This window comes from Oratosquilla oratoria, chromosome 6 (genome assembly GCF_046742065.1).
Source record: "Oratosquilla oratoria isolate Oo_2021 chromosome 6, ASM4674206v1, whole genome shotgun sequence".
In the NCBI taxonomy this organism is placed as follows: Eukaryota; Metazoa; Arthropoda; class Malacostraca; order Stomatopoda; family Squillidae; genus Oratosquilla; species Oratosquilla oratoria.
The window spans coordinates 9,962,842-9,990,569 of record NC_134782.1 but is presented as its reverse complement, the minus strand read 5'-3'; the positions used below and the strand labels follow the sequence as shown (position 1 = coordinate 9,990,569).

The 27,728-nt window shown below is 39.4% G+C and overlaps 2 protein-coding genes across 4 annotated transcripts; one reads left to right on the top strand and one right to left on the bottom strand.

The window, feature by feature from the left end:
- Window positions 1–568: 568 nt before the first annotated feature.
- On the bottom strand, window positions 569–1,363 carry LOC143026275 (uncharacterized). The gene is made up of 3 exons (XM_076186383.1): window positions 1,242–1,363; window positions 880–1,102; window positions 569–674 (listed from the first exon to the last, which is right to left on the bottom strand). The coding sequence occupies exons 1-3, from the start codon at window positions 1,328–1,330 to the stop codon at window positions 603–605; spliced, it is 384 nt and encodes a 127-aa protein (XP_076042498.1). The 5' UTR covers window positions 1,331–1,363; the 3' UTR covers window positions 569–602.
- A 206-nt stretch (window positions 1,364–1,569) lies between these two features.
- LOC143026274 (uncharacterized) lies at window positions 1,570–16,618 on the top strand. Of its 3 annotated transcripts, XM_076186381.1 has the most exons (3): window positions 1,682–1,706; window positions 2,533–2,601; window positions 14,482–16,618. In XM_076186381.1, exon 3 carries the CDS (start codon window positions 14,500–14,502, stop codon window positions 15,667–15,669), a length of 1,170 nt encoding a protein of 389 aa, XP_076042496.1. In that variant the 5' UTR covers window positions 1,682–1,706; window positions 2,533–2,601; window positions 14,482–14,499; the 3' UTR covers window positions 15,670–16,618. The 3 variants fall into 3 exon arrangements, with proteins under 3 accessions (XP_076042495.1, XP_076042496.1, XP_076042497.1); XM_076186380.1 differs by lacking the exon at window positions 2,533–2,601 and having other exon boundaries at window positions 1,570–1,706; XM_076186382.1 differs by lacking the exons at window positions 1,682–1,706; window positions 2,533–2,601 and adding an exon at window positions 1,757–1,832.
- The last annotated feature ends 11,110 nt before the right edge of the window (window positions 16,619–27,728 follow it).

Below are 27,728 nucleotides of genomic sequence, written 5' to 3'. Positions count from 1 at the left end.
ACAGGAATGTAGAACACGCCACATGTTACTCAAAATTCCGAATGAGCATTCGACTGTACGCCTGGCTCTGCAATGCCTGTAGTTATACTGTAGATTCTTCTCTCAACAGTTAAATTCTTTGAGGGATATTGTTGTAGCACATGTGCTGATAAGCCAAATGCCTCATCTCCAAGAAATGCGTGCGGTACTTTTGGGCAAGATCTAAGAATATAAGGTCTAACCACTTCCGACCGAATTTCGAGGGAGTTGGCGCAGCGGGCCCGTGAACGTCACCTGGCTGTTCAAAGTGGGGTTAGCGGGTCCTACAGCTGTCAGTTGAAGCTGGTCCGTCGTTCGAAAATGACGTCGCCTTCGCTCGCACCGCTCCACTCAATTAGTTATATTCTGACAAATAATATATAAAATATATATATAAATATATATAAAATATTATAGTTCCTGTCTATATATATATGAATATATAATATATATATATATATATAATATATAAAATATTATAGTTCCTGTCTTCCTTGGCGTTTCACAGTTTTCTTCAGTGTATCACAAAGAGAAAATGGACGCATCCAAATGACGTCAGAAGCTGCGCAGAACTGCTCCAGCGGTTAGACCTGTTTACTTAGACCTTGCTTTTGGGTAGCTAGGCTGTTGATTATCCGTCGGTTGGGATTGATCTTCTGGAATGTCGAGTTGATTTGATTGAAGTCTTTTGAAATAATTTGAGTTTTTGAAAATAGAAGAATCACCCTCATGACCATACGCACCAACGTCAATTGCTGTGAAAAAGTACTTAGCATCGCATACAGCCAATAAAACAATAGAGTTAAACTTCTTAAAATTATAGTATAATGATCCTGCATTAGGTGGACATTGAATACGTACATGCTTCCCATCCACTGCCCCAATGCAATGAGGGAAGTTGGTAATTTCGTTAAATTCTTTTGCCTCTGTCAGCCACATTTGTTTGTCAGGAGTAGGCATTGCTTGACGATGCATTACTTCCCAAATAGCTTCACAAGTCTCTTTCACAATGAGTGGAATTGTTTTTCTTGAGACATGGAAGTCCAATTCAAGGTCTCCGAAGTTCATCCCTGATGCCAAATACCTGAAACATAGAAACGTCAGAGATTAACGTATAAGTTAATATCATACTGGAAAAACTTGTCGGGATACATTCTATGCTTTTCAAACGTTATGTAGAACTTCTCCTGTTGATAGGCGATTGGCTAAAAAGGGATGAGTACCCCAACGTCTTTTTTTTTTCTCCATGATGTTCATGCCACTCTTGAAAAAGATGAAGCGCCAAAATACATCCTGTTTGCACGACATCCATCTGGTACTATGTCCCAAGCAGTACTGCTCAGAAAACGACATAGCACGAATAGCGCTTTCGCGGCCTCTAAAAACGCCGCGCTTTCAACGCCCCGTCTAGATTAAAATAAAATACAGGGAGGCGTCAGCAGCACAACCGCGGCGCTTTAGACACTCGTATAGTATGGGCCTAACTGCTCTAAAAATGTAAACAATCTCACATTTGTGGGATCTATGAGAACGCTTCGAGTTTTATGTTGTCTTATGATAGGTTTCACCTAGTAAAAAGCACATTCGTCTCCATATTTTCGGTGCACAGTGACGTAGGCAGGAGGCATTTACAGTTATAACGCCTATAGAATCTCAGTATCTTTAAAAAGTAGATCATCACATTTGAGGTAAATACAACAGGCATAATTGCACAGTCGGCTACCAGGATACTTATTACTTTTTCTTCATAACCCCCAAGGTGTTTTGTGGGACAAGATTACCCTGTCACGAAAATCACAAATGTAAACAAACAGGTGTGAACATGCAAGGACTTGTTATGGGCCTAAATTTCCCTAAGTCAAATAAAATTGTGTAACGATAGTCATGATAAAACCCTTACAAGTACCCAGCACCCCCAAAGAGGTTTAAATGTCATTAAAAATTTCATACATGTTAAACTATATTTTTTGCAAGTTTGTCAGTTTAATATTTCCATCTTGCATGATCTTGAAAATATTGAAATGGTAATTTAGGTGTCATGGAATGGCATGACGCACTCACAAATTACACTATATGGAGATGTTATGACAAATCCAAATGTCAGGTGATTTTATTCAGCTGAAGGCAAGGCCATGTGCTGCAGTGATCAAGTATGGGTGTTGCCTGTTGGCAAAAGTGGGTGTTTTTTTTAGAAGTGCACACCAATGTGATATAGCATTAAACGATTGGAAAATTAGTTATTAATTTTTTAGATTATAATACATCAACGTAATATACATTTCTCCTGTCAGAAATCAATAACAAAAACCTTGCCGAAAGCAAATATTCTACTGAACAAAGCTGCGAGCACAGGATTGAGATACCATGTTGTCGTCTGCCCAATCCAGTTACTGTCAGTTAGACGATGGCTTTCACGTGCACAGGGTGTTCACCAACTCCAAGTGACATTAATAAGTGCTGTTACAAAGACAATAGGGCTCCCTTCAAGCTATGCAACAACTCTATTCCCCACAGTCCAATCAAGTACTTAATCAGGCCAACAGCATCTGTGACGATGACAACCTGGATGACTTAGAATTACAGGTACTGCATTACTAAATACAGCTTAGGTTATATAGGTTAGGTTAGAATAGACGAATTTAGCATCCTTTCATTTCTTCGACCTTGGCATCTATCAAAACAAACATGGAATATCATTCACCTGCTGCAACTTTGTTAGTAAATCAGTTTTAGCAACTTTTTTCTTATTCATTTCTGCCAAGAAAAACACCTATTATGTTGATGTATCATAATTTACAAAATTGATTATTAATTTTTTATTGCTCTATTGTGTAGGTGTGCATTTCTGAAAATTTACCCAAACACATTTAAATAACATGCAAGATGTATTACCTTGTTCAATGTTTTCAGAGTAACATTGAATAGCCACAATTAATTGCATGATGTCAGTAAACAGTTGTGGATTTCCTAAATCTATTAATGAAAATGTTGTAAATATTAGAATATTGTGAACAGATGTCCCAAACAAGAACTGGTTGGAAATGATTAGAAGTTACAAGGAAGCTCCTGTCCTTCAGCTAAGGAAAGGAATAAATTAAGAAATTAAAATAACATGAATTAAAAATATCCCTATCCTAGGGAGATCTTGGTTAACAAGTGAGACTTAGATGACATGAGGAAATATTGACAAACTGAAATAGAGAAAGAAATGGCTAGAGTAATTATGAAAGTTTTGACTCAAATGGAAGAATATGGTAGGTTGGTGACACTGCATATTACCCAATTGTCCCAGGTTGTACCCAATTGTAGACTGTATTATACATTTTGTGTTGTCTTTTGTATTCATGGAATAAAAGCTGTTACTTGTACCATAAGGATTTTCATGTGTCATATCTGCTCTTGACAGGGTAAGATTTATCTAAATTGCTGATTTGCAGCTCACTTTTTGACACTGTATTGACTGCAGTATGCCTCTCATACACTGTGTGTTACTTTGTCAAAAATTATCCCATATGTCAAAATAACAATGGATTTGTTTTTCTGAGTCATGTAAAAAGTACAGCAAATCACTGTAGTTCACTGCCTGGGTTCACCTATTTCTTGATGTGTATTCTCCTCAAAATCAGCATAAATTGGTTGAATGATTGTTTTTAATTGATCAAAATATGAGGATAAATGGTCTTCATAAGTAATTTAGTGCTTTGCATGTAACATTAGATTACAACAATTTGGTCACAATTGGGTACAACTGGTACAATAGCAACACCTATGGATTGGTGCTAGGTCTGCAAAATGTGGTACCAGTATGTTATAATTTTTGTAGTAAGTGGCACCATTCCGAGGAATATGTTCAGAATACCAAATAAATAAAGTAATATTCTAGACAGAGATAACATTTCATATACAGTTAATAGGTGACTACCATGCTTTGGAACAACTTTGCATTTTTTCTTTTGTAATGTTAACTATTTTCACGATAACTGTTGAAAACAAAGATCTTATCTCAAAAGTAATTTCTGACATACAGTGCCATCTCTTTGTATTAGTTCTGATGACACAATGAGTTGTGTACCAACCCAAGCATCCTGTAGCAAAACAGACAACATTCAGCAATGTTGAGAGTTTTTCATAGTCTTTTGAAAGTCTCGACTCTTTAAATATATCTGACAACAGGCAAGATGTGCAGACAGATGCCATATTTATGGGATATCAGTTTGAACAGAAATTTCTCTGTGAAGTTTTCATATTGTGCATCATTGGTACTTACCTTTTGCATGTTGGTTCTGCAATGTTGTCTTTGGGCACTCAAAAAAGCAGAGGTTATACATGATACACTCAACATTTTTTTAGTGTACTTATACACAAAATACTGTACTGCATCACTTTCACACCATGCCTCATAGATGTAGTGAATACTTTGTATACAATGATTTCTATAACATAATGCATATACTTTTTCATCTTGATCCAAGTTTGCCAGTAAAAAGGGTAACTATGGTGATTTGTTACCACAAGATAAAACTAATTATTCTTTATATGACAAGTTAGATACATTATTTTAGATTGTTTACACACTGTATAAAAACAAAAACTTCTACAAATATCACTAAGAACATACCAACTCATTTCAGCAAATGACAAGTGTTTTTTGCATTTATTCCTATACTGCACACCCTATCTTCTCTTGTTTTATTTTCCCTTTTATTACATTTATTTTCTGTAATATATCATTTCAACTGGTTTTATTTTTTAAACTTATTTATGCAATAGAATTGATAAAATTTCCAAAAATAATATCTCTCATCATTTGTTTTGCATAATGATGTAAAAAGGACCATTTGGTATTGTAATCATTTAGCACCCCATGTATGTTGTGTACATTAATCATATCATAGTTGCTGGGCAGTTATCAAGTTTTCTCCTCCTGTATTTTTCTCAGATGCTCTTTCTTCATTTTCATAATTCCTAAATTTTATATCAAATAGCCTGTTCATCAAACACAGTGACGATGCATAAAGAGTGAACATAATCTTTGATGTCACTGCGAAGCAGATGGCACCAGAGGTAGGTTTTACAAGAATGGATAAAGTAGACAACATTTTCGGGATAGGATCAGTAATTTCAAGTTGCAATAAATAAAAGATTAAAGGCTTTTTGTGTAATTTATTTAGATATAATTGACTTTGGTATGTACTGAAAACATATTCCAGTAAAATTAAACACCTTTAATTTTCAAAGTGGTGACACATTGATATGCCAAACATGATTCCCAACATAAATAAAATATATTTATGTACTAAGGGCTTTAGTAGGTACTAAAATCATATTCCAATAAGATTAGACTTTCCCCCTCACCAGGGAGGTAGCCAAGTTGAAAAGGCATATACCCACCCCCACCCATCTCATTCACACCCATTCCACTCCCATCCACCACCCTTTCCTCACTCTCATCTTTGCTCCTCGTGGATTAGAGCTCATTCCTGTATCCTGCTCACTGCCTTGGGTCAGAAGCAATGCAGCAAGACTCAGCACATCCACAGCAAAGCTGCATCAATTACCGGTACTTGGTTACTCTCCCTCATGTAAGATGTTGGGAGTGAGGAGAGGATGAGGGAGGGAAGGGGTGGCTAAGTAAGTGAAGGTGGAATGGAAGCAGATATCTTTCATCTATATTGCTAATAGTTGTTTCATACATAGGGTGAAATTTATTGTTATATCTTTGCAGCTCAATATCTCAGTAACTATTTTTGTTACTGTAATGCTTATAACTAAAACTTTTTTCTCTATAAATAATTTTTTGTTTATACAATAATTATCCTTTTTTCTAAATCATCTTGTTCAATTATGTCTCAAGAGTAAAACTATAGCTTTTTAGCAATACAACTACACAAACTTTTTTGCAAAATTTGGGTATTCACAAAGAAAAATCCAGTATGGTGGAACTTGTAAACATGAGTAATAAGTTAACAAGTCAATCTTTATTAAAGCATTTAGTTTCATAAAAAAAATCAACATATAGTTTCTATTAGTTCCAAGATATAGATAAATGAAAGACATCAAATTATATATATACAGTATGCGCGGAAAGTAATGACGCCGCCCTTAATGAAACCTGTAAACTGAAGGTGAAGGTTAGTTTGCATGTGAAAATATATGAAATAATGCAAATTATGGTACTTGATATAGAAACTGGTTAAAATGAATATCCCTTCCTCTGTATCACCTTCTGGAGACGTCCTGGAACTGATAGTGCAAGGTTTTGGAGGGTTGTTTCAGGAATGGAGGCCCAGAGCTGGCGAATAGCGGATTCCAACCGTGGCACTGATGAGGTGTCCATGTCACGTGATTTTCTTTTCATTAAACCCCAAAGGTTTTCTATCGGGTTAATATCGGGACTTTTACCTGGCCAGTCTTTAATATAACTCACTTCACAGTCTCTTAGCTAGTCTGTCACAAGTTTGGCTGTGTGAGCAGGTGCTCCATCCTGCATAAAAACCTCGGCCTTGGTCTCCTCAAAACAGTCAGGAAGATAGTCAGCCAATAACTCCAGATAGTTATACTGATTTACTTTTTCATTAGCAGGGAGTACAACCAGCTTGCCAACACCATAATACGTAAATCCTGCCCAAACCACAAGTGAGGCAGGGTGCTTAACGACCTTGTTCGTGAAGCGAGGTTTCAAGGGGTCATCCCACTGAGTCCACCCTTGGACAAAATCCCCCATATATATTGTGACCTCTCCCAATTACCACTTTAGTTTGTTTATAACTGTAACCTCTCCCAATTACCACTTTAGTTGTATTTAAACTGTAACAGCTTTGTACCAAATATATTTTGTACTTGAAAATGCTCAAAGATGAGTGAAATGTTGTATGGTAGTATTTTATTCAGCCTCCCCGATGAGCCGAGATCTCTGATTAGAAAACTTGAGTCTATCAACAAGAAGTTGATTCTAGCCCAAGCTGCGGTCAAATTTAATTCAATATATGTTATATATATATATATATTTACCTAGTTGTATTTACCTAGTTGTATTTTGCGGGAAGGGGAGCTATGCTCGTGTTGTCCCGCCTTTGTATCTTGCAGTGTCTAGTTTGTTTTTAAACTCATGAATGGTTTTTGCGCATACTATTTCATTGTCCAGTTTGTTCCAAGTGTCCAAAACTCTATGAGGAAAACTGTTTTTCTTCAGTTCTCTTCTATAGCTATGTTTTTTTATTTTCTTTCCATGTCCTCTTGGACATATATATATATGTATATGTATATATATGTATATGTATGTATATATATATATATAATATATGTATATATATAATATATACATATATATATATTTAATATATGTATATATATATATATACATATATATATAATATATGTATATATATATATATATATATATATTATATATGTATACAGTATATATATATATATATATGTATATATATATGAATATATATATATGTGTATATATATATATATAATATATGTTTGTATATATATATATATATATATTTATATATACTGTATTTTCCGGCTTAAAATGCGCATCGGATTATAATGCGCACCCATGCACTTCGTTATCTCAGTACACAGATAGCGCGCACCGACGTATAATGCGCATGCCCGATCGCATTTGTCTATAACGCAGTTTTAACTCGGTATTTATATCATGTGAACGAGGTTACATGGAGAAGTATTTTTCATTGGCTAGAGCCACCGCTGGGAAATATGTTGATTTGTCACTAAATTAAGTGTTAGTTTAGGCATCAATCAGGACACAACTAAGAAAAAGTCGGAACTACAAGTACCGGTATATGACTCATGTTGTACGTTGGTCCCTTATTACTTTGTAGCTTAAATAGTTTGTAGGAAATATGATCTAAAAAAAAGTTTATTGAAAAAGTAAAATATACAGAAAAATTTTGGGATTTTTACAGAAAATGTTCATTTTATATCTTGAAGAAATAATTCATCTTTACCATTTTTTATGTAATACTGAAACAAACTACAGACTTTCGTTTTAGCTTTGAACCTGCAATGACAGTGGTGAAATAGGACAGTCTCTCATCGAGGTGACGTTTAGTTAATATAACTCCCGAAAGAGGGTGTTGTAGTCAGGTGTTTGACACGAGTTTATGAACGGCCGCAACGGAATTTGTACCATACTTAAAGTGAAGCAACAAAGCCAACATAAAAATTCAAACTAGGATGCTGTAAACATGGGCAAATATCATGAATATTGATCATGTTTCATGGTGTTTAGGCCTATTTAAACATGAAAAATAAGACTCGATAGATACCTACCTATACCAAATATTTATATACGGTAGCCCATGCTGGCGTATTCTTTCATGTCACCATGGCTGTTCTTCTTGTTCTCACGGAACGTCACGGAGAAGTGTGCCATCCCGACTTTGTGACGGCCAACATCGTCACGTTGTTGTGAAAAAAATTACACACAGCCGCAATTTTCATCATAGGCCGTAGATAATGCGCACCACCGGATAACGCGCATCCCCCATTTTTAGGCCCTTCCAACGGAAAAAAGTTGCGCACTATACGTTGGAAAATACGGAATATATATATATATATATATATATATATATATATATATATATATATATATATATAGATATATATATACATTGCCTTCATCTCACAGGCCACCTGGAAGAGCTTAATGCACGAGTTTTATTATTTTCTAATATTATCATATGGCTGGTAGGTTTTGCCAGGCATATGAAGCCTTCTCTGTTATTTATGTTTTCATTGATATTGATATAAGCAGCTTCAATTGTTTTTCTCAACCTTTTTGTATAACCTTTATTAAGAACAACTGCATTATTCCAGTCAGGAAGATGATCTTGTTCTTCAATGTAGGTAACAATGGAATTAGTTGTATGGTGTGCTTTTACATATTTTTTATGTTCAATTAACCCTTCTGTAAGTCCTGGGCCAGATTCTCCATAGTATGCTGAAGGGCAAATTTTACACGGAATTTTATATACGACACTTTTTTCATTCATCACGTTTGTATTTTTATGTTTAATGGTCTGGCTGATCTTGCGACCTGTTCTTGCTATCCTTATGCCCGATTTCAAAAGGAATGTGTTAGGGATTGGACTTATGTCAGTGTTTGGTCTACATGGTGTGTTTTTCTCTCAACAACTTCTTTATTTCCATTTTTACCTTTGTCTTCCAGATAATAATGTAGAAATCCAATGCCTTCTTCTCTGAACACATATCTAAAACTCTTCCAATCCTCACATTGGATATTTATATATAATCTATTAATACCCTGTTGGTTACCCTCCTACCAACTACCCTGGCCTGTGTGTGGTTATCTTTCTTCTTAAACCCATTTCCAATCTCTAGCTATTTTTAGTGTTGAATTTCATTTTCCACACTTAGCCTCAGACACATGTACTATCTAGATATTTTTATAATAACTTGAAAGTCTTGTTAATTTTATTCTCTTGAGCTTTGCATCATGTGCAAATATGTTAGCATAGCTTATTGTATTTTCCCTCATGTCATTGATACTAATCAAGAACATACAAGTACACATGGGAGAGGGTGGTGGATGGAAGGGTGGTAGATAGAGTGTTAATGGACTATGTAGTGGTAAGTAGGAGTATAGTAGGAAGAGTTAAGGATGTACATGTTCTAAGGGTAGAGAGTGGGGAAATATCAGATAATTTTCTGGTGGAAGGTAAGTTGAGAGTGGAGGATAGATGGAGAGAGAGGAAAAGGACAAAAGGTAGGGAGGTGCTTAGAGTAAACTCCTTAAATGAGAAAGAAAAGGAGAGGGAGTACAAGGGGGGCTGAGAGAGGAGTTGGGGGTGAAGGATGGATTGGGGCTGGGAGTGGGGGAGGAATGGGGATGGTTCAGGGAGGGAGTCATGGGATGTGTGGGGATGGTATGTGGAGTGGGGAGGATTGGGTGGGGGAGGGGTAGTGGGTGGTGGAATGAGGAAGCAAAGAAGGTTGTAGAAGAGGGGGGCAAGCTTTTGCAAGTTAGTTACTGGGTGGGACAAGGGAGTCATATGAGAGGTGCGGGGAGGGGAAAGGTGGGGCATGGGATGGAGGAGGCAGGGAGGAAAGCGGATGTGAGGTGGGGTGGGAGTATGACGGAAAATTTTGAAATTAATAAAAAGATGTTTTGGAAAGAGATTGAGAAAGGAAGGGGAGGCAAATCGGGTGGAGAAGAAAGGTAGAAGGTGCAGATGAAGAGATGATGGTGGAAGAGAAGGCAGTAAGAGGAAGATGGGCAGAGTATTTTAGGGAGTTGTTAAATGTGAAGGAGGATAGGGAGGGAAGGGTGGTTGCGGTGGGGGGTGCCAAGAAGGTGACTGTGATGAGTGGGGAAAATACAGGAGGTATAAGGAAAGATGAAGTGAAGGCAATTGTTAAGATGATGAGAGTAGGTAGGGCACCTGGGTTGGATGAATGTCATGAAGAATGTCTGAAAAAAGGAGGTATGGTGGTGGTGGACTGGCTGGTGAGGTTGTTTAGTGTTTGTTTGGGCAAGGGTGGAGTGTTGGAGGACTGGAGGAGTGCCTGTATAGTTCCACTTTACAAGGGAAAAGGGGACAAGTGTGAGTGTAGTAGTTTCAGAGGGAACAGCTTCTTAAGGGGGTACGCGACACCTGGAGATCATTTTCTAAAATATTTAGAGTAAAGAGCTGAAACTTCTCAGGTAAATAGGTATCCATATTGCCTACATTTTAGGTGAAGCAGAATGATGTATGTACACATGTACGTATACCAGTAGCGACATTTAAAAGTGCACAGCACCATAATACGTGGACCAATTTGTTTTATATTTTGGCTATGATTAGTCAGTAGGCACACCTAGGGCCGGTCATTGAGTAATTGAACAATTTCCTTTATACTTTTGCATACAGGCATTTCAATTTTAATGTCTGGCAAAAATCGTGAAAAATACAATTTATTTGCTCTTGTTTCCATTATTACTCCGAAGTCTTTCATCCTATTCAAAATATTCGAACGATCGGCCCTAGCAGTTACTAAAAGTAATATTCCCTGTAAGTTTCATCTAAATCTAATGTATATTACATTTTTTATGATAAAAAAAAAGTAGAAAAATATTGAACGGAGATATGGCAACTTGAAATATGAATATATCTGTAACTTGCTTATAGTTTCACCAATTTGACTGATTTTTTCATGGCTTAATTCTTATTATATAATAAGTAAGTACAGTAAAAATTATCAACATATTTTAATTATAAGTACTTTAAATACTGAAAAACTAAAGTATAAGTATGTCACAGTAGTGACGACACACAGACGACAACATCATATAATTTGCTTTTTTGCACCTTTGGCGGTTTCTTCATATGAAACCTCTCTGCTGGGGGTCTTCAGGGTATCTAAATCATTGGAAAGAGGTTTATTTTCCAGTAGTGGGCGGCTTCTCTTTCCTCATCAGATTCCCCCCGCCAATCTATATTGGTAGGGCACCCCCTCCAGCATCATATGATGTCCCTTCTTCATTCTTCTTCCTGTATAGCCTTGATCTTTTTCCTCTTGCTTTCTTCTTTGGATTTAATCTTCCTCTATGAATTGTTTAGTCTAATGTTGTCCTTTACCTCTGTCACCGTCACAGAGGTGCAGGTGAGGGCGGTGGTGGAGTGAGAGGTGGTGAGATCTTTAGTCGTCTTTGACTGCTTGCCATCTTTAACTGCTGTTTTTTGTCATTGTGATGTTCTTTTGTTCTTTTTGCTACCCATGATGACTGTACTAAAGAGTAATATGTACTAGCTAAAGTAATAGATTGCAATGAGAGCTCATGAGACATGCGTACTTCCCTTTTCAGAGCTAGCCGGTAACTAACGCTTAGTTTCGCACAAAGTTGGCGAAATATTCTCCCTCCACCTTCCTCCCTTCCCCTCCACAATTGTATTGGCCGTTGATACACTGGGCGAGTGTAAATGCAATCAAATTTCAATGTTATTCGCTGCGCCTGAAGGTCCTAAGTGGCACACCTCCTTCTAGTGTGGGTTGCGCCTTTAAATCTGTCCCTTTAAACCTCACCCAGGACCTTTAAATTGCGTGCGGCTGGAAAATTATTTGTCGGGATTTATTTCTAAGTGGTATACGAACATTTTGAACACAGTTTTGAAAAATGCCATATCTTGACCAAATTCACCCCCCCAGGTGTAGTTGGGGGGCAAATGGTTCGGTCTTGATTGAGAGAATCAGGAGAGGAACAGTGTGGGTTTGGGACAAGTAGGGGTTGTGTAGATCAGATTTTTGTGGTAAGACAGATATGTGAGAAAGATATAGGAAAAGGTAAGGATTTTTGGGGGCTTTTGTGGATTTGGAAAAGGCTTGTGACAGGGTGGACAGGGGGCCACTGTGGGAGGTGTTGCGGATGTATGGGATGGGAGGAAAGCTGTTAGGAGCTGTCAAGAGTTTTTGTGAGTGTGGTGGAGCGTGTGTCGGGATTAGAAGTGGAGAGAGTGAGTGGTTTGAGGTGGGGGTGGGACTTCATCAGGGATGTGTTATAACGCCCTGGCTGTTCAATTGATACGTGGATGGGGTGGTGCAAGAGGTAAATGCATATTGTCAAAGGCTGTTTCCAGATCAAAGTACACACAACCCACCCAGTCTTCCTTGCAGTGTATCAGTTACTCAAGTAAAAGTTTAACAGGTTTGATACACATGATGGAACTAGCAGTAGGTACCTGTATGTGGTGGTCATGGAAGATGGACAGCAGAGGGAGTCCTCTCCTTGTTGCCCATCTTCAAATACCATAATTTTTCATACTTCTGCTTAGGGCTACATCCCCAAGTGGCTGACATTTGGTCTTCAGATTGGCCCAGTATCTGTGTAACATCTTCAACTATATTTCCTCCACTCTTAAACAAAGAGAGTTGTACACTCAAATTCACTCCAACCATCTCTGCCTTCCACACCTCTTTTACTCATGTTTCTTCATTCATTCTTTCCATGTATCCAAACCATCAGCCCTATCTGCCATCACCTTTTCCACTCCTGCTCTCCTCCTCATCTTTTTTCTCACTTTATCCAACCTAGTAATCTCTATTATACTTCTCAGTCATTTCATTTTAAACACATTCAAACTTTTCCTCTTTGCCTCTCTTAAATTCCATATCTCTGCCTCATACAATGCCATCAACACAATCACCCTCTTCATTCAATCTCCTCTTTGCATCCCTTCCCAGATGCCTAGTTCTCATGATACTTGTAATCCCCCAAGGCATTTACTTGCTTCTCTCAATCTACAATTTACCTCTACCTCCACTCCTCCCTTTCCTGCCACATGATACCCCAAATACCTAAAGCCTCCTGCCTCTCTCCTTTAAGACTTGCTTCCAACTCTGCCATCCTCTCCCCTTGAACATTTCATCACCTTACTTTACCTACATTTACCTTTCAACTTTCTCCTTTTGCATATCTTCCCAAACTCTGTCACCAACTCCCCTAACCCCCCTCTGATTCTGCCACAAGTGTAGTGTCATCAGAAACAATAAATGGCTCACCTTCCACATTTCTCCATTTTCTTTGACCATCTCCAGTCCCCTGCCCATTACCTTTACCTTTACCCCTTGCATCACCCTATCCATGTACACATTGCAGGTTTCTGGTCAAATTTGAGGCAGCAGTTATTAATATACAGTGTATGTGATCTACCTGTTCTGAAACTGAATTAATTGCCAAAATTTTCAGTTGTTAGGATATTACCCACCTTTTACAATTTCTTCACATAATTTTGCTATCATACTACTCAGAGACTAGTCTCACACTGATACAACATAGAAAACAATCCAAAGTTTCTTCTCTGAGAGATCTATGTGAGGATCATTGCCAGCCACTGTGGGGGCTGTGGGTTTTCCATGTAGTGAAACTTGAGGCAACAATCAATTGGATGTATAGGTAAATGTAGTTCTAATGAGTTGTTTGTAAATAGTTATTAGAATTTCTTTTTTGATGTCCAAATTTTGTGTCTATGCTCTAAGTAAGTTCAGTTTCTTATTTACCTTCACTTTGAGGTCTTTTATGTATGGGGTGAAGGTTTAGGTGTCACTGAGTTGTGCCTATTTGTGCTGATATCAAGACTATCAATAGAAGGAGGAAGGACCCTCAAAGGCACAAGACCCCAAGAGTTTACCTTCTTTTCTGCATGTTACAGTAAGATGAATTAAGTAAACATAGTAACACCCCACCCCCAGATTGAAACCATCAACCAACCAATGTCCAAAACACTTGAACTCCTATACCTTCACCTGTAGGTGGTTTAAGGTGGCTTTTATGATGAACAGTGGGAAAAGTTATTGAATCAGTGCTTTTGTCAGAAGATGGAACTGCAACACAAATGCCAACTTTCTTTTCTTTTTCAGTACTGTACAGCCTTATGTACAAAATTTTCTACCTGTTAAGTCTGATAATTGTTTTTCTTCATTTTACAGAAGATTGATAAATCAAACATGGCAGAAGTAGCCGTTGCTGAAGTTCTACCCACCATTCATGCCTGCAATGTTTATGTTACATTATTGGACCAAGTCATCGTGGATGATGTTCATATTGAAGAGGATAAATCTGTAATTGAGTTAGAAAATAAACAGAAGCTTACTATAGTGTTCCCTAAAACAGTGGAATGTGTGTCAAATTCTGTATCTGGTCTGAAAGCAGAGGGAAGAAGCATTGTTTTTCGTGTACAGACAAAACAAAAGACAAATATTTTAAGTTTTATTTGCAGTGATCTCTATGGTGAATTGATGAAGTTGTCAGGATCCACAGATTTAAGTACTGCTATTTGTGGTGATCCAGTTTTGTTTAAGTGTGCTAAGTGTGAAATTACTTTCATCAGCCCATTAGAGTTTGAAAGATCACGACCACTACCTTCATTGAACTGGGACCACATTTCAGAAACATGGTTTTGCCATAATCCCCATGGTAAAGACAAAGGAATCACGAAGCCCAGTGAGATCAAGCCAGAATTGGGTGATTTTCTGTACACAGATTTTTCTTTTCTGATCAATACAGACCACAAGCAAAATATGGAAACTCTGATAGAGAAGAATGATATTATGTGCAAAAATTGTGGAAATAATCTTGGCAAAATGGATCTTAGTAAATTACTACTTTGGACTCACTCTGTCCAGTTAACCAAAGCTAGTGGTAAGGTTGTGCATGCTATATCTGCTTTGGGAATATTAGTGAAACTATTTGAAAAACAAGAACAAGACAGTTTTGGTGTTAATTGTAGGTTAGTTCTGGAAAACAATATGATGCAGCCAAAGCAATATTTATATTTAGTAACTATGGATACTAATATGAACCTTCTGTTAGCTTTAGAAGGTAAGAAGTTGGAACCTGATAGTGAAGAAGAATCAGAAAAGAAAAAGGCAAAAGTTTGCTCAAACTTTGAATTTGCTCTTGAAAAGAAACATGCCATTAAACTGCTTTTTTCTTACAAAGTTGGAGATGATGATGAATCAGGAGAATGGGTGGATGACATACATGTCAACATCATTCCCTGCAACCAAGACTTCTTTGTTAATGTCCATGAATGGTTACTCAAGTCTTCGTCCTGGTTACCATATAGCCAAAGAAAGGTTGGAACCATGACCATTGGATACATATTGAAGTCCTAGAGACCCTTGTTCTGTTGGTTGATATTGTATAAGAGCTTATTTTCTGGTTTTACCATCCTTTCATCGTGAAAACAATTTGTAACATGAGAAATACAAGTTCAATTTAAGCAACTACAGTTACATTTATTTGGTCTTGACCTTAAATGAATGACATGGTTTCATTATGCACAAAAGGTTTTGTTAATGACATGGTTTCATTATGCACAGAAGGTTTTGTCAATGACATGGTTTCACTATGCACAAAAGGTTTTGTTCTGCATAACGCTATATGATTATATTCAGCTGAGAGAAAAACTTCAGTATAAAAGGGTTACTCCTCAATTAGGGAGTTTGTACTTATTTTTAAACAGACAAATGTGACAATTTTGGCATAGTTTTGTTCTGGCTAATGACAGTTTTATTCTATCTGTATACCAGGGGCTTTTTCCCCTTTACCGGGGAGGTTGCCAAAATCAAAAGGCATATACCCATTCCCACCTCTTCCACTTCCATCAATCACCCTTTCCTCCCTCTCATCTTAACTCCTCATGGATGATAGGTCATCCATGGCAATTTTATTAGCTTAGACTGGTATCAAAAGGTTAGAAATTATCTTATTAGCTTTAATGATTTGAAGGGTTTTCTTATGTGAAATACTAGGCAATTTTATTCAGCACTGAGGAAAATTGTAATCTAAGGTTAAAAAATTATCTCAAAGCTGTCTCAGTTGGATGGCTGATTATACTGTCATGCTTAAAAGATTCCAGATTCTATCCTGGCTAATAACACTATTCAGCATAGAGGAAAACTCCAGTGTTAAAGACTAAAAGTATAGGTTATGTTGTCTTGATTAACCCTAAATGTGACACATGATTTTGTCAGTCAAAGGATTTTGCTCTGGCAAATTCTTTATGATTTTATTCAGTCTGAAAGCAAAGTCTGGTACAGTATTAAAGAGTTAAACTTGCAATCACATCTCTTTATTAACCTTAAATGAAAGACTAATGGTTCTTTCACACTTGAATTATTTTTTGAACTAAAATGGTTGTGACATATGATAAGTCTTACTAGAATGGATTGAGTGAAGAATGTAGAGGTTAAGCAGAGAGCAGGGGTGAAAAAGGGGCTTTGGATAGGGTAGATCAGAGTGATGTGGTCATTTAGGTGCATGGGAAGAATAAATGAGGAAAGACTAGCAAAGCAGAAGTGGATGGAATGAGCAGTGAAGAGTTTAAAGGATGGGAGTGAATGGACAGTAGTTGCAAATTGATGAGGAATGACGGCCTGAAGTGATGTACAGGCAGAAAGCAGAGGTGTCAGAAAAGGCACAGCAAAGAATACTGAGATAGTTAGGGTATATTACAAGAATGAATTAGGAAAGACTAGCAAAAACACTGGAAATCAGAGATGGATGAACTTTAGACGAATATAAAAATGAGGTGAATGGACAAGGTGCAAGGGGTATCCAAGAGTCTGTCAAGCAATGAAGAATGCAAAAGAGAGGAGTGAATGACAAGTAGCTGTAAATTAATGAAAAAATTATATGACCCAAAGGGATGTTCTTGTCTGCTGCATAATTATTATGTATTATAATTATTATTTTTTCATTTTTGTCATTATTATTTTCAATGGATGAAGAGGGGATTGGAAAGAGGCCAAACGCAGAGTATGGCCTCTTCCCTAAAGTGCTGTTGCAGTCGTTGCTGCTTTTACTCAAGAGGGGATTGCCATGTAATGAGCCAGTGGGGGTAAACCAGCTCCAGCTGTTGGGCCATCCTATAGAAAAGCTGTGCCTCATTGCTTTGCCTTTGACCCAAACAGTGTGATAGGAGTCAGGCGTGATTCTTTATCCACAAAGTGCTAAGATGGGAGGGTTTTCTAGATGTGTGTAAGGTGCATTTATGCTTTAACTTTGTCACCACCTTTATAAGGGGAAAATTGGTATATATATATATATATATATATATATATATATATATTATATACATTATATATATATATATATATATATATATATATGAAGTGTTATTATGTATGTGTGAAAGATGAACATAAGAATGAAGGAGACTGTAAGAGGCCATAAGGCCTACACTAAACAGTTCCATGTCCATTACCACCTGTCATTCCCATCCATAAAGTTGTCTAACCATTTCTTAAAACAACCAATAGTTTCAGCACTCACTACAGTACATGGTTACTAAGCCTATTCCATTCATTGATCACCCTATTAGTAAACCAATTCTTGCCTATTTCTTAAATCTAAAATTGTCCAATTTGAATTAGTTTCTGTGAGTCTTGCCTTGTTGTCTTAATATGATAACCTTGTTTGGATCACCTTTGTTGTTGTCGTTCCCTAGACTGTCTGTCCGAGCAGTCCCGTCTCCCCAAGGAAGGCCACAGCCGAAACTGGGTTTTCCCACAAATCCTTTATAGAGTGTATGTTGTGTTGTTTGCATGCATGATTGTGTATAATGCAGTCTTCCATTATGTGTTGTATGGTATGGGGTGAAGTGTTACATCCTGGGCAGCTGTTCACAACACGGTCGTCCAGCCTCTTCTGGTAGCTTAGAAGTGCTGGGTGGTGACCGCATCGCAGTCTGGCCAAGTGGACTCTGTCCTTTCGTGGGAGAGAGGATTCAGAAGGGTGGATATCAGGGGGTCTGGCATGCAGCAGTGTGTTGTCTTTCAGTGTGTTAATGGAGTGGTGAGTGATTTGATCATGAATATATTTCCGGAGGCTGGTATTTGGTGGTTGTGGAGGAAGAGAAGAGAGTATCTGTGCGTAATAAAGGTCTTTGGGTGTTGTTTTAATGTTTCTTGGTGTGTGTGGGTGTTCTGCTATGTAGTGTAGCGGGTGTGATGTGTTTGTGGTGGCTGCAGCAAGTGTTTGTGTGCCTCTCATGTCGAGGTGGTCCTTGACTTTGAGGACTTTTGTTTCATGGTGTAAATGGTCTGTAGGTGTTGTATTTGTGCAGCCTGTAATTGTTTTTAGGGCTTTGTTTTGTATGATTTGAAGGGTGTTGTGTGTCTCACTGAGATTAGGAGCCCATGCAGGACTCGCATAATTCATCACTGAGCGTATGCATTGTTTGTATATTGTTATATTAGTTTCTTTGTTTTGTCCAAATGTTGTTCCAGTGATAGACTTAAGTGCGTTAAGTCTAGGTGTGCATTTGTTTTTTATGTTTGTGAGGTGTTGTTTGAAAGACATGGATGTATCATATGTTACACCAAGAATTTTCGGTGTGTTTGTGTGTGGTATTAGAGTGTTGTTGATGTAGAGATGAGGTATGTATTTGTGTTCTTTTGTCCAGTTGGTGAGAAGTGTTGCTGTAGATTTGGTTGGAGCTATTTTGAGTCTGTTTGTGATGAACCATGTGTTGAGTGTGTCAAGGTAAGGCTGGATTATTTCTGCAGCTTTGTCTGTGTTACGATGTGTGCATGTGATTGTTATGTCATCTGCGTAGGAAGAGATTTGTATTTCTGAGGTGCCTGGTGTGGGTAAGTCATGCATGTATAGATTAAATAATGTGGGGGATAGAACTGAGCCCTGTGGTACTCCGTTCTTAATGTTTCTGATGTGCGATGATTGGCCATTATATGACACATGAGCATTCCTGCCTGCCAGATAATTGGCCAGCCATCTTTTGGTGTTATTGTGCATGTCTGTGTTATATATTTTATTTGTTAGGTTGTGGCGGGGGATAGCATCAAAAGCTTTACTAATGTCCAATGTTATAAGAAGTGTTCTGTGGTGGGGCCTATCTGAATTGATGCCATCTAAAATTCTTTGTGTGAGGTTTGTCAGAAGAGTGTTTGTGGAGTGTAGTGGCCTAAAACCGTGTTGTGAGTCAGCAAGGGGAATATATGGTGTGACAAGTTTAAGTATTAGGCGTTCAATGACTTTAGAGGGGGTGCAGAGAAGTGTGATTGGGCGGTGCGATGTTGGGATTGTTGGGTCTTTGTTCGGTTTAGGAATGGTGATTATTTTACCATGCTTCCAGATGTCGTGTATAGTGTTGTGTGAATAGCTGTAGTTTGCAATGTTTGTGAGTACGTGTATACCTTGTGGTTCCAATGTGTTTTAGGTGGATGTTGCTTATGTTATCAGGGCCACAGGCAGATGAGTGCTTGAGATTATGCATTATGAGTTTTGTCTGACTGTCTATGAAGGGTGTATAGTCTGAGTCTGTGGGGAAGTCTTTCTTACGTCGAATGGTGCATCGGTCGTCAGGGTGAGATGTAAGATAGCTCGTCTGTGCAAAATGACGTATGAGTGCGTTTGCTTGTTGTCTGTTTGAGGGTAGATTATCTGTTGTTGTGATTATTGCTGCGTGAGAGCGTGTAGTGTTAGTGTTGGATAGTGTGATGCTGTTGAGTGTTTTGTACAATTTGCTGGTGTTTGTTTTGTGATCAAGTGTATTGATAAAGTTTTGCCAATTTTGTGTTTTTTGTTCATGTATTTTATTGGCAATCACAGTGTTTAGTGTTTGTATTTGGTCTGCTATGTTTTGAGGGATAGGTGTGGGGGTATCTTATTTAAGTGTGTCACGTTGTCTGATGAGGCCTTGGATTTCTGGTGAGAAGTTGGGGTTGTGTGATTTTCTGTTGCCTCTAGGGATGTATCTCTTGTCTGCGTTTTGTATGATTGTATTAAAGGGCGTGCACAGCATTGTTTATGTTTGTGATTGGTGTACTGTTAAGTGTTTCAAAATGTTGTTCTGTCTCTTCAGTAAAAGCTTCCCAGTTAGCTCTCTTGTAATTGGTGTAAGTGTGTCTGTGGCCAGCTGGGTTGCATCTTGTTTTGGTGGTGATGATGATTGGAAGGTGGTCAGAGCCAAGGGCTCCGACCACTCTCCATGATGTTGTTGGGGTTAGGCAGGGGGAGCAAAAGGTGATATCAGGAGAGGAGGGAGTGTAGAGGGCTTGGTATGGGATATGTGTATGATTATGCGTGTTGTTCATGATAGTCAATGAGTCGAATTGAGTCTGTATATCAAGCCCTCTGTCTGTGTCAGGGTTGTCGACATACCAGGCAGACGACTTGGCGTTGAAGTCACCACCCATGATCAGGTTGGGGATTGAGGTTAGTTGGCTAAGTTGAGGTCTGAAGGTGTTAGGAACTGTGGGGGATGATTGGGGGGAATGCACATGTTAACTATTGTCAGTGTTGAATTGTTGCCTGTGCGGATTCGAATGGATTGGGTTTCTGTTGTGTTATCTGTGGTAGGGAGGAGAATTTTGGTTGTGGCACTTGTGTCCACAAAACAGATGGAGTGGTGGATCAGGGTGATGAGTCCACCGCCATTGCCGTCAGTCCGGTCTTGTCTGATGGTGGTGTAATTATGAAATGATGGTGTTTTGTGTGAGTGTCTTAGTTTTGTTTCTTGTAAAATCGCAATGTGTATGTTGTGTTGTTTAAGAAAGTGTTCAAGTTCATGTTTTTTAGTGTTAATACTGTCAATGTTGTGTTGTAATATGTTGATGTTGTGTGTTTTGTATGTGTTGTATGTTGCCGTTTGGGGTTGAGGTTGGGGTGGTAGTGGGGAAGGTGTAGGATCTGGGTCAGAGGGGGGGAAAGGAGAGATCGGGGACAAAGGAAGGGGAGTACTAATCAGGGGTAAGGGCAAAGGGAAATTGGGAGTGGGTAAGGGTGTTGGCTGTGGTTGGGGAGGTGGGAGTGGGGTTACTGGAGGGCAGGTAGAACATGTCCAAGTGTTTGTGTATTGGTTTGTGTCAGCAAGTGTTGTACAAGTGAGGTGGGCCCAGTTTTTGCACATATTGCACTGAACTGAGCCCTTTGTCTGTCTGCTCGAAGTAATGGGTTTAGAGCATGTTGGGCATGTGTATTTTGTGGTGGGCCCAGGATTGCTCTCTACATCTCCGGCTAAAAGTAGAAGAAGAGGGGTGATCGCCGGAAAATCACCCCTCAGTGCAGAAAAAATGTAACATTGTATGTTGGAAAAAAAGGATTGTGGTACTCCCCCAGGTAGGCGTAGCTCCTCCTTGGGGATCGGTGCCATCTGCGTAGAGCTGATGGCCAGGGGTGGTTGCTGCTGATTGGCCCCCCAACTCTTGTTAGAGCCTTTGATCCACTTGAACACCCTGCACTCTGCAGCTTTCCAGGAAGTGTAAATTAAGGTGCCTAAGCCTCTCTTTGTAAGGTAAATTTCTGAGCCCATGTATCATTTTGGTCATTCTCCTCTGTACTGATTCTAATGAAATGATTCTAATGAATTTATGTCCATTCTATAAGATGGAAACCAAAACTGTACTGCATAGTCATAGATGAGTCTAACGCTAGATAGAGTTTGATAGCCTCTGCATTTCTATTCATAACCATTCTAGCAATGAAACCTAATGTTCTGTTAGCTTTATTCCTGGTGCTAATGTACTGTTTCCTGGATTTAAGGTTAGGACTCACTAGAACTCCCAAGTCTCTCTTGCACTCAGTTTTCTCTAAAAATGTGTTATCTAAGCTATATCTGTTTTTGGGGTTGTGGAGCTCTACATGTAACACGCTGCACTATGAGATATTAAAGTCCATTTGCCATATCACCAATCATGTGAACAATCTGTTAAGATCATTCTGCAGAATCTCGTTGTCATCATCTGACCTAATTAGGCATCCTATTTTTAGTGTCCTGGGGAACTCCACTTGTAGAAACACTCCCCATTTGGATTTTCTAATTAAGATATATGAATATATTATTAGTAAGAAACTTATCAATTTGAATGTAGTGCTTCAATGGAACCAATGACAAGCAACCTCAAGTAGTGGTCCTGGAAAATGGACATCAGAGAGAATTGTCAGGCATTTTTCACTCACATACAGGGCCTGATTTACCTACTTGAGCCCTAGGCCAAACTCATCAATGGGTCCCCAAATTTATAGAAATATAGTGTTTTAGTATCCTATCTATATATCAAGGGTATTTTCCCCCTTATAAGGGAGGTAGCCGAGTCAAAAGGTACGTACCCACTCCCATCCATCCACTTCCACTCAACCCTTTCCTCCTCATCTTAGTTCCTTATGGATGAAAGGTCATCCCAGTATCTCTCCCACTACCCTGGGTCAAAAACTATGTAGCAAGACACAGTGCATCCACAGCAAGACCATTTCACTTAATCGGTGATCCCCCTCCTCTCCATCTCATACGGAAAATGGAGAAGACAGTGAGAAATCGCTTTGGGCTGCGTCAAGATATCATTCACATATAACCACTGTTAAGAGGTCCGCACACTATCTCACGACCTCTCGACCTGCACGATGTCTCGGGGAATCACACACACAACACGGCCATGTGGGTCACATAAACAGTTCTTTGAGGAAACGCACGTGCAATACCAGCTCTGTACATTCCATCCTGGCTAAATCAGCAGCCTGAGAATGGACCCTGTCGGCTCCCACAATGTACCAAGAAAACACCTGTACCTCAGCCGGCTGCATCGGGACGGGCGTGCAGCACCTAGCTCCATACATTCCATTCTGGCTAGATGAATAGCCTGAAAGCACATTGCGTCTGGCTTCCCAGGCATTAACAGTTTTTCCCTAGTGTCCCAGTAAAAGCGCGAGTCATGACCTGACTCGGTATATAAGCTGGACGGAATCACTGAAGAAGCAGACAGTCTTGGATCATGACTTAAAAAGCATGGTCATCACCTCCCTTGCCCCCCCCCCTTCTTGCAACCAGAGTGAGCCATATTATCCTCTCAAGGCTCAACTTCAACTTAAACACCATTTCCCCCACCCATGCTTGCCTTCCAGCCAAAATCCTGAATCACCCCTACCTCCTGCCTTCTCCCTTCCTTGCTCAACAGACAACTCTTGCTCAAAGCTCATTTCATCCCATTCGCCCATCTCATCCTTGGTCGTCCCCTCAAGTTAACTTCATTCACCTCTGCTTTCCACACCTCTTTTGTTAATCTTTCTTCACGCATACTTTACATATGTACAAACCATCCCAGTACTCTTTCATCAGCCCTATCTCCCATCTCCTTTTTCACCCCAGTTCTTCTCACCTCCTCGTTTCTCACTCTAACCAGCCTAATAACCCCTACCATACTTCTCAGACATTTCATCTCAAACACGTTTAAACTTCTCTCTGCCTCTCTTAAATTCTAAGTCACTGCCCTATACAGTGTCGACACAATCACCCCTTTATATAATCTCTTTGCATCCATTTCCAGATGCCTATTTCTCATGACACTTTTTAATCCCCCAAGGCATTTACTTGCTTCCCCTAATCTACAATATACCTCCACCTCCACTCTTCCCTATCCTGCCACATGTTACCCCAAATACCTAAACCTGTTCACTTCCTCCAGCCTCTCTCCATTAAGACTTAGTTCCAACTCTCTGCCATTCTCTCCCTTTGTACATCTCATCACCTTACTTTCACCCATATTTACCTTCAACTCTCTCTTGTCGCATACCCTCCCAAATTCCGTCATTAATTGCCTTGATCCCCTGTCTGACCCTGCCACAAGTGCAGTGTCATCAGCAAACAATATCTGGCTCAGCTCCCCCTTCTCTTCATTTTCTTTAACCATCTCCAGTCCCTTGTCCATTACCCTTGCATTTACCTCCTGCACCACTCCATCCATGTACATGTTGAACAGCTATGGTGACAGGACACATCCCTTATGCAGCCCTGCCTTTATCTCAAACCACTAGCTCTCTCCATTTCCTATTTTAACACAGGCCCTACTACTCTCGTAAAGAACCCTTGACTGTCCTTAACAGCTTTCCCCCTATCCCATATATCTGCAAAACCTCCCACAGTGCTTTCCTGTCTACCCTGTCATGAGCCTTTTCCAAATCCATAACCCCCCCAAAAAAAAGATTTACCTTTTGATCAAGCTTTCTCACATATCTGCTTTACCACAAGAAATCTGATCCACACAACCCCTACTTTTCCTAAACCCACACTGCTCCTCACCAATTATTCCCCCTGTTCCTTTCCCAACCCTCTCAATCGAAACCCTCTCATAAGTCTTCCCAACTACACTCAATAAACTGATCGCGCTAAAACTACTACAAATTCATTTGTCCTCTTTCCTCTGGTAAAGCAGAACTATACATGCACTCCTCAAGTCCTCTGGCACTTTACCCTCCCATAGACACACACTAAGCAATCTCACCAGCCAATCCACTATTACTGTTCACCTAGGTTCCATAACACTCGCCAACCACTTGTGGAAATATCATTGTAGATAAATTTATTTTGTCTTTGACACCGATTTTTTCTAAATGAAGATCTCTCCCAAATGTATGATTTTCGTGATGTAAATATTCTTTGGCTGCCTATGTACGCGCGTTCCCCTTTATCGCCTAATGCTCATCCGACTCAGACTTGATAAGTTTGGTTTTCCATGATAGGTTTAGGGTAATTTACTTCAAACTTAGTGATATCGGATGTGAATATTATATAGTTTAATCGTGCGGTCATTGTGTAATTTCTACGGAAATCCACTTATTTTTCCGCCTAAGAAAACCTTCCCCCCACTACCTCCCTAACCTTAGAACTGGCATATCCTTGAAGTTGGTTATGGTCTTTATTATTGCAGTGTAAGGAACGAGTGTTAAGTTAGATTTCAAGATATTGGTGTACTGAGTCTGTGATTGTTGTAGTGTGAATCACTTCATGGATTTATTCTTATGCAGAAGGGATACATCACAACTGTTTTAGTCGAACCGGGCAGTGTCCAATTGTGGTCTTTATTATTGCAGTGTAAGGAACGAGTGTTAAGTTAGATGTCAAGATATTGGTGTACTGAGTCTGTGATTGTTGTAGTGTGAATCACTTCATGGATTTATTCTTATGCAGAAGGGAGACATCAAAACTGTTTTAGTCGAACCGTCCGACGGTCCTTACTAGCTACTCGCATCTCTTTGGACAGTGACAATGTCCAATGGTGAAGTCTGCATGAAATATGCTGGGGCAAAAGAGAAAACAATTTGCCGCGAGAAAACGTTTTTATTTAATCATACATGGAAATTTCAAACCAAACTGTATATGGTAACATTTTATCAGAATGGGGAAACTGTAAAATGACATGCATCTCTCAGTCCCCGAACGTGTCGATTGATCGACATAAGAAACCATCACGTCGATGGAGATCCGTGATACAACGTCAACACTGTTGTCATAAGTAACATATATGCATATCTTATTCATTCTTTAGATTCTTCTAATCGGTTGCCATTCTGTAGGCATCTGGGTTGTGGGAACAACTTCCTATTGAGCAGAATCAAACCATCTGGTGTTGGCCTGAACTAAGTCCTCAGAAGTCCAGTATACTATTCATGGGTTCCAAAGATAGACATGGAACTCACTGAAAACCAGGGTCCTGTGAGCTGAGCAAAATTCCTAAAAATCCAGTTTGCATCAATGTATATGGATCCTAACCTATTGGGGACACAAGACCTTCTTCAGTTCTTTTTCGGCTCCATTCAGGCGTTTAATACATTTGTCAAGGATTCCTACGGCTACCGGTATAAATTTTTTTCCTTTTGTTTTATTTTTGAATGAAACTGCCCTTTTTAGTTTCCTATGGGCCTTGACAGCTTTCTCCAGAGCCGTTGATACTTTTGTTTCAACTGTGAGCTCGCCATCGCCCGTTGTTTGCTCGTCAAGTAAAGTCCTAATCTTAGTTACCAGATCGCGGATATCGCTCGTCTTCTCTTTTATTTCTTGAGGAAGGAAATAATTTCTGACAATTTCATCAATTTTTCCAGTCTCATCTCCTATTTTCGTCAATTCAGTTTCCACGTCAATTGTAAAATCGGAACAACTTGCAGTAATTGTTGTAGTTGTCGTTGTCGTTGTGGTTGTCGATGTTGTGGTCGTTGATGTTGATGTGGTCGTAGTTGATGTGGTTGTCGATGTTGTGGTCGTTGATGTTGATGTGGTCGTAGTTGATGTGGTTGTCGATGTTGTGGTCGTTGATGTTGATGTGGTCGTAGTTGATGTGGTTGTCGATGTTGTGGTTGTCGACGTTGTTGATGTGGGTGTAGATGATGTTGTTGATGTGGTCGTAGTCGATGTTGTGGTCGTTGATGTTGATGTGGTGGAAGTCGATGTCGTTGTGGCTGCTTGTCCAGTCTCCAGGACGGCCACGAGGAAGAAGAAAAGGAAGATAGAGGTCCTCATGGTGCTCTCGGCGGAGGAGGAACGTAGCTTCCAGGTGGTTGGTTGGTCACTGTTCCAGATGCGAGACTCACGGAAAGGACTCGAGTGCACTGAAGCGAAGGCAAGAGCGGCTGACCTTTCCGTTGATTGGCAGAAACCTGAGGTCAAGGTGAAATAACGTCATTAGAATAACAGAGATTGGGCGTACTGCACGAGTCTTATTCTGGTCAATGGGAATCGAACTCCATCCAACTAAGGAGGGTTGTGCGAGATATCGTTCTGGATAGGATCGGTCCAGAGCTGGATGAAATCGCCGTGTATTTGCCTGAAGAGAACCTATGCAGTACAGTATGACATTGAAGTGGATTAGTTTGTGATGGCAGTCACTCATGCACACGCACAGTCGGGGACATGGGTAGCCCATGTAGGATGGTGAGCGTGTTGTGACACGATCGCACTACTTGAAAGGATACTTTTATCTTTCTACCTGTCTATTTGGGAGAGAGGGTTGATGAAAGAATATTAGGATGGTTTGGACACATGGAAAGAATGAGTGAAGAAAGACTAGTAAAAGAGGTATGGAAGGCAGATGTGGAGGGAGTGAACATGAGGGGACGTCCTAGGATGAGGTGGATGGATGGGGTGAAGGGGGCTTTGGGGAAGAGGGGAATGTCTGTTGAGGAAGGAAGGGAGAGGACGGAAGACAGAGGTGAGTGGAGAATGGTTGTATTTTACCTAGTTTACCTAGTTGTATTTTGCGGGAAGGGGAGCTATGCTCGTGTTGTCCCGCCTTTGTATCTTGCAGTGTCTAGTTTGTTTTTAAACTCATGAATGGTTTTTGCGCATACTATTTCATTGTCCAGTTTGTTCCAAGTGTCCAAAACTCTATGAGGAAAACTGTTTTTCTTCAGTTCTCTTCTATAGCTATGTTTTTTTATTTTCTTT